The 7,297-nt window shown below is 43.3% G+C and overlaps 1 protein-coding gene across 1 annotated transcript in view; it reads right to left on the minus strand.

The window, feature by feature from the left end:
- The window catches only part of Hephl1 (hephaestin like 1), a 61,732-nt gene that overhangs the window by 39,140 nt on the left and 15,295 nt on the right, over positions 1-7,297 (minus strand). Inside the window, exons 3-5 of the mRNA XM_021173073.2 lie at positions 1,924-2,136; positions 1,525-1,704; positions 686-940 (exon numbers count right to left, since the gene is read on the minus strand). Coding sequence (XP_021028732.1) covers positions 686-940; positions 1,525-1,704; positions 1,924-2,136 — 648 coding nt within the window. The remainder of the gene's footprint in view (positions 1-685; positions 941-1,524; positions 1,705-1,923; positions 2,137-7,297) is intronic.

Consider the following 7,297-nt stretch of genomic DNA (forward strand, 5'->3'; position numbering starts at 1 on the left):
CAGGGTTTCTCTGTGTAGCCTTGGCTATCCTGGAATTCACCAGGCTGGCCTCGAACTCAGAAATCCGCCTGCCTCTGCCTCCCGAGTGCTGGGATTAAAGACGTGCACCACCATGCCCAGCGCCAATGAACTTTTATCTCACTAAAAAGAATGTTCTTACAGAGACGTTTTTGGATCTGAGCTGAACTGGCACAAGGACTTAAAGATGAATGAAGGGAGATTCAAGGCTTGGGTGGGAAATTGACTCCTGTTCTTACCAAGTACTTTTCTAGGGTCAAATGTGAATTGTTTCATTTCCAGTCACTGGAAGAGAATATGAACTCTTTCAGTTTGTGTGGCCTTTCATCCCTTCTTCCACCCAGTTCCTCCCCACACATCTAGGCTCATGTTACAGTTCCATGGGGAATGTATGTCACCCACTTTGTGTACTTTGTAAATGTTGAAGTACTAGTTTCTAAGTTCCTTTAAGGCTTCAAATTAATCTTAAGAACATCATAATAAATATATAGAGAGGATGCTAAACACACACTGTGCTTTGCAGATGCTAAATAGTTAAGTAAATGTGATGCATATGGAAATCTACTTAAGAGATCCTGTGACCATGGTAGAACCCAGTCCTGGGCTGGTAGTCCAGGACAGTAGAACCCATCTCGAGCCCCTCCACACCAGCCTCCATTGAGTTTACCTTGCAGGTGGTCACTGACTTGGCAGGTTATCATCCATTTCCCAGGATTCTCCACTATCATTTCTGTTGTGAGGAAGGTAGCTGGAAACAGGTTGACAACATCTGCCCGGTGCCCTCTGGTGATGAAGGTGTTACCATAAAAATAGATGGAATGGATGTCTATCTCATTCCCCATCCCAAACAGGTGCCAGGACACAGATTCGCCAACACACATCTCAGGCTCAGGCATGTTTCCAAAAAGGAATCCATTGAGGGCTGCAAACACAAACACACCAGTGGAAGACACTCCCCTGCAGATGGGAGCAGGACCAAAGCTAGACAATCCATGTGTGGGTCATTGCTATAATGTTTTCCTGCAGCAATCCCCAATATAAAAATAATCCCACTATTTAGAGTGCTGAGAATAAGGGACTCTGAGCGCTGAGTCCTAAGTGGAACATCTTTACAAACCCTCTCCAGGAAAGGCTCAGAAAGCACTGTGTGATGAAGTGACTGAACAGGAGGGCACTGTGAAATGCTGCCTTCTGGATGAGCATGGTAGAGGCACTCTTGAGTGCCCAGCATCCATGGTATTGTACAGAGTTAACACTTCGACATCCCACCATAGATAAGGATATTCTATACCACTGTCTTGTCTGTCCTACCTAATGTAGCTTGTGTATACAGCCTTTCCTTTCTTTCTCAGACTATTGGGATTCAAGGTGTTTTGTGTCTTATACCAAATCACTGTCATCCAAATCCACACATCTTGAGAATAAGGTCTAGGGTTTCCATGTGTCTTGCTTCCCTGAAGTACTCATCATGCAGAACGCCTGTTATGCACCATGGTACACACTCACCATGCATCTTGTTGCTCCTCTGGAAAACAGCATCACTTTTGTCAACGGAATTTGGATTAGTGCAGAATTGCTTGATGTTGTCATCCAGGTACCAGCTCTGGTTCTCATCCACAAGAGTGAACATGATAACAAACTCTCGGTCCACATCAGTCCTCATCCCTGAGTATCTATTCAGTACACCTTTAAGGAACATTAAGAGTGTAAAGAAAACGCAGTTGGAGGTAAACTAAACCTTAGGGGTGGCCCCTCTCCTGCCAGCAGTGTTCAGTAAATGTGACAGGGATCACCTGCATTCCACAGTATGCAGGCAGAAGCCAGCTCTGGTGCAAATGACAGGATTGTACAAAAGTCAGGATCAACACACCTGGGAAGAAGCTTTTGGAAATGGAGACTGCCTACCTTCCTTACACACCAGCAGGGGGCCAATTAGCCCAGAGCAGATATCCTTAGGGGCATCAATGTGTGAGTGGTACACCCAGGTCAGGCAGTTGGCATCTGCTGGAGCAGGTGCATATTCTTCTCTCACTGGCCAGACATAGGTGTAGTTTTTGCCAGGGGGGACCATGTCATCTTCCTTGTTCCTTCCAGACGTCCCATCTGGATATAAGGCTCCTTTTAGAGAGAGAGAGAGAGAGAGAGAGAGAGAGAGAGAGAGAGAGAGATGACATTTAAAAACTCAGAGATTTTATGTTACAGTAAAGAAGGCAAAACTTTGAAATCAAATGTAAATGGATTTAAATGTATTTGCTGTAGAGCCTGAGGTGAAGATCACTGAGTTCTTAGTAACCTGGCTTTCACTGGTAAAGCTAGAGGCTGAGATCTACCCTGCAAAGACCAGAGAGCTCAGCAGGAAATGCACAGAATGCTTCTCCTAGACACAGTCTTCCTAATAAAGATGCTGGGTGATCCTGTTGTACCAGTCTAAAGGGTTTCAGTTCTCCTCACTTGTCATTGCCTTGAGATGACAGAGGAAACACTAGGTACCACTTGGAGGTCTAGTACTGACTCATCTCATCTCACAAGAGATGAGAAGGGAGGCTTGGAGTTTCTCCAGGGTTCCAGGGATATTACCATCCTGTGAGAAAGACTGGAATAGGTTTTAGGGATGTGTGGACAGCTGGAGACTAAAAAAGCAGTACCTCAAAGCAGTGTGAAGAATATAATTTGAGATCAGAATCCCCAGGCAGAGACCCAGGAGGGTCAACCCCACAGTAGGTAAGGTGTATAATCACACAGTAAGTAAGATGTGTAATCACACAGCAGGTAAGGTGTGGAAGGCTGCCCTCTGCTACATTTTATCACTAAGACTCCTGCGTGGAATTTTTCAGTTAAGGAAAGTTCAGTGCACAAAATAGTGTGACAATGTATGCAGAAGGCAAGTGACCAATCAGGGCACAGTGTCATCATCAGATAATAATGGATCAGCTTCATAATGAGATAGGCTCAAGGGACCCTGAAGGACCAGGAATTTCAGGTCTTTCCCTGAAAAGGACTTTCGCTGTTACTGAAAAGCACAGAGGCCAATTAGGGATAGAGATTGAGATGGACATGCTCTAGGTCCACAGCCATCACTCATGTGTCAAGTGGCTCATCCACCAACAACGCATTGGATATAGACCACATGCTAGTGAATGGGGTTTATATTACAAGTCAAATTCAAATAAGACAACAACCCTAAGGAGAGATACGCTCCAAATCTAATGTTATTTTCTTAACAAATTTTACCATAAATGTGTAGTTTGATGTTTGGAGAGGATATGAGAAGAAAACAGTATTTAAACCTACTGTACAACAAGGGTCATGGACTTGAGAACTGAAGCCAGGACTCCAAGTATGCTAGCTAGGCTCTACCACCGAGCTGCAGCCTCAGACACATATCTATTCTTCAGTGTAACCCAATCCAGTACACACCAATATCTATTTCTTAAACACTTTCCCACATAGGTGAGTGAGATTTAAAACAATTTATGTCTGACTTTCTATCAAAATTATTGAGAAGAGAGTCTCTGATACTTAGTCATTCAACAATTTCTTTTTGATACCAACTTTCAACAACTGTATGCTACACAACACTTAAAGATAAAAGCCAGAAATATCTGTTGATAAAGTCAGAGGAATTTTCCATAAAAAAGTAAGATATAAATTTGATTAGCTAGATCCTATCAGGAATAAGGTTGTATTTGGGTTATACTGTTAGATACAGACTTAGTGTATAATAGAGTAATATAAATAAGTTATATTATTTATTTCTTCTGTAAAAGGAAACTTAATAATTGCTAGTGAGCAGTTCTGAAAGAAAATCATGTAAGAGGCCATTTTATACAATACATTACATTTTCAGTCTTTTAAAAATGTGTTCTGCATTGTCTTTCAATAAGAGGCCAGGATATTTAAACAGGATTTTTAGGATTTTTATTCAGCATTAGACCACTGTGATTGATTACTTTTAACTTGATAAAGGATTTAATTTTACAAAGAAATAAAGTAAAGAGAAAATCCAGAAGGCTGCTCTCCATCAACGAACTCCCAGAGTTACTTTAGAGAATCCCTAGTTGATTCCTGCAGTGACCTTCTAGGCCTTTCCTCTTCAGTCTGTACTTCTAGCTCTTTCATCTCTGCCTGTTGTCATCATCATGTGTCTTCCCAAAATAAAATACAATGCTGGCTCCATCTTCCTGTGCCCAGCACAGCTGCCCTGCCTGACTGTCCCTTGCCACAATGCCACCCACCAGGAACACAGGTCATCTTGACTTTAAGACACCTGAACTTCATGCCTGTGCTTTGTGCTGACATCTTTCTATGTTGCATTTCTGATGTAAAATTTCCCAGAGTCTTTCCCAGAGTGCATGCCTGTGTTGTCACTCGCCAAGTCTGTTCTTTTGCCAGCCTCCTGCATCCAAAGCCACCAACAATCAAAGCCACAGGTCTGAAGTAAAAGCGCTACTCTCCCCTGACTCCCCTTCTTTTCCCCTCTGCTGGTTCTTACATTTGTCCATTCTGCCCCCTGTGCCATCACAGAACTCACCCTAACTGTCACCTATGGTCACTTCCTAGCTTGCTTTTCTGCATCTTTTGCCTCTCTGGTAAGAGTTCTCTTTCTCATTACAACTCCAGTGCTTTCGTTCCCTGCTCAGTCATCCTACAATTAATCTTTCCTGAAGACAGAGATGAAGGGCAAATGTGTTCTGTGTGGATCTTCACAATCAGCATGGGTTAGATCAAGCAACCCTGAACCCCCTGACAGTTCCCCAAGTGCATTCAGAGCAAGGGCAGCAAAGCCACTAAGATTAGACAACCTTGAGTCAAACCTCTCTACCATGTCGTAGCTAGACAGCCTGGCAATCTCTTTTTAAAAACATAATTTCAGACTATAAAATATGAAAATTATAATACCTACCACATAAAGTTATGGGGGCTTATGTGACATAACATCTAAAAGGGCCTGTCACTGAGCCTGACATATGGTAACTATCCAAAAAATATTGCTTGGTCATAACATTGCTCACTTTTAAAATATAAGTATAAATGGCAGCTGGTATATGCGTGTAAGTGCTTGATTTATCTATAGCTTTCATGTTAAACTGTAAAAGCCACAAACTAGGGCTTATTATTACTCACTGTACCCACAGGGTCTATACCAGTGCCTGCTGTGAAGGCTGCTCTACACATGTCTGTTGAAGAAAGAAAGACTCCATGCTATTGCCTCATGGTATCTTTATCCAGAGTCCTGTAAGGACGATGTATGGTTGGGACTGCACATGGACAGACACAGGAGGCAGATGTGACGGGAGTCCATCGATAGATATGGGACTTGACTTGAAGCTTCAACTGGGATTCCTGTTCTTGCTTTGATTATGAAACACATATGGGTATGAATCACAGTTCTTTGATTCAGAATTCACTGTGTCAGCTTTGTTCTGATGGAAACTTCTAGTGGCTACCGCTGAAATGGAGGGGCCAGAGCCCCCACAGAAAGGCTTGGCGCCAGTTCTCAAGAGGAAGGGTATCATTTGAGATCCAAAATTAAGCGTGAATATAAAGTAGGAAAGCGATGCTAGTCCCACGCACTGGTCGGCCTCCAAGCTCCTTTCTCTACTCTTCCCCTGGAAGAATGGCTAGGAGGTGCTGACTGTGTGGTCACTCATTGTTGCAGTCCTACTGTGCACCCAGCAGTGTCTGGTTCACAGTAAATACTAAGTGGCATTAAGCAGAGACCTCACGACTATAAAGCTTGTTCCTAGAACCAAGATAGAAACTTATTAAAGGAGAAGGAGGGGGCAGGAAATCCGATGACTCAAAGGCTGGAGGAGCAGGGAGCTGCTGGAATGCTCACAGGGTCTCTGGCCAGTTAGTTAACTGTGAAACTGTCTATATACAAAGAGAAAACACAAGGAAGGATGGCTCAGTGGTTAAAAGCACTTGCTACTTTTTCAGAGGATCAGTGTTTTGTCTCCATCAACCACGTCAGTTAGCTCACATCTAAGCAACTCCAGCTCCAGGTGACCTGATGCCTTCTTTTGGCTGACTTGAGCACACACACACACACACACACACTTAAAAATAAAACAAATATATATGTTTGAAGAGGAACTGTAAAAAGAGAAAGACAGAAAAGTGAAAGTGAGGGCAGCTGAAAACAGCTGGCGGGCATTGTCCAATCCACTGGCAGCACAGGACCATGCCTCAAGATGCAAAGCACAGCCTCTGCCCACTGACTTGGTGGCCAGTAAGCTGTGCATACCAGAGAGTCTAGTCTTTAAAGTAAAACCCCAGACTGAGTGAAGCATAATGAGCATACTTTATCAGGAAAACAGATCTGCAGCCTGGGCCTGGCACTTCTCTAAACAAAGAAAGCTAAAAGCAAGCAACCACATGGAAAAGGTCACAATCCAGACCTGGTAAAGTTTTTTGGACTGTCCACTTTTCAGAAGAGAAGTGTCAAATGGCTTGTAGCAAAGTGCACCCCTCTGTAAACAACATAGGCTTGGTTACAACGTTTCAGGCCAGGTGATAGAGCTGGAGAAGGGACTCCTGCAGGGGCTCCTGGGTAGAAGTGCTCTTGTGCCTCCATTTCCATTCCTAATGGCAGCATTGGGGAAATCAAGCTGGAAGCCAGTGTGACGCCTGAGGGAATAGCTCCTAGAGCTCTCGCTGTGACAGCCCACCTGGCTCCTGCACACCAAGATAGCATGGGCCCTGGGTAACTGCACTTGCTGTTTAGCTGTTCTGTATACAGAGTTCTTAACTTAGCAAGTTGAAGAAATAGACATTGTAATGGCATGCAGTAGTACTTATGCCATCATTTAGTCGACATCTCAGAGTGATACCATTTTCTTTGTTTGTTAGATATAAATGGTACAAGTGTTAATTAATATTCAGGTGATGATATATGTAGTATTTGAAAGTTATTTGTAACCTTAATTCAGTTAAAACACTGTATGTCAAAGGAATAAATAACACTGGTATTAAAATCACTACACTGAGGCTGAAGAGATGACTCAGCAGTTAAGAGCACTGGCTGCTCTTCCCAAGCACCTAGGTTCAGTTCCCTTGACATGGTGGCTTACAACTGTCTGTTACTCCAGTTCTGCAGAATCTAATACCCTCTTCTGGCCTTTGCTAGCACCAGGTAAGCTTGTGGTGCACAGACATACATGCTAGCAAAACATCCATATACAAAGAAGAAGAAGAAGAAGAAGAAGAAGAAGAAGAAGAAGAAGAAGAAGAAGAAGAAGAAGAAGAAGAAGAAGAAGAGGAGGAGGAGGAGGAGGAG

Source organism: Mus caroli, chromosome 9 (assembly GCF_900094665.2).
Source record: "Mus caroli chromosome 9, CAROLI_EIJ_v1.1, whole genome shotgun sequence".
Classification (NCBI taxonomy): Eukaryota; Metazoa; Chordata; class Mammalia; order Rodentia; family Muridae; genus Mus; species Mus caroli.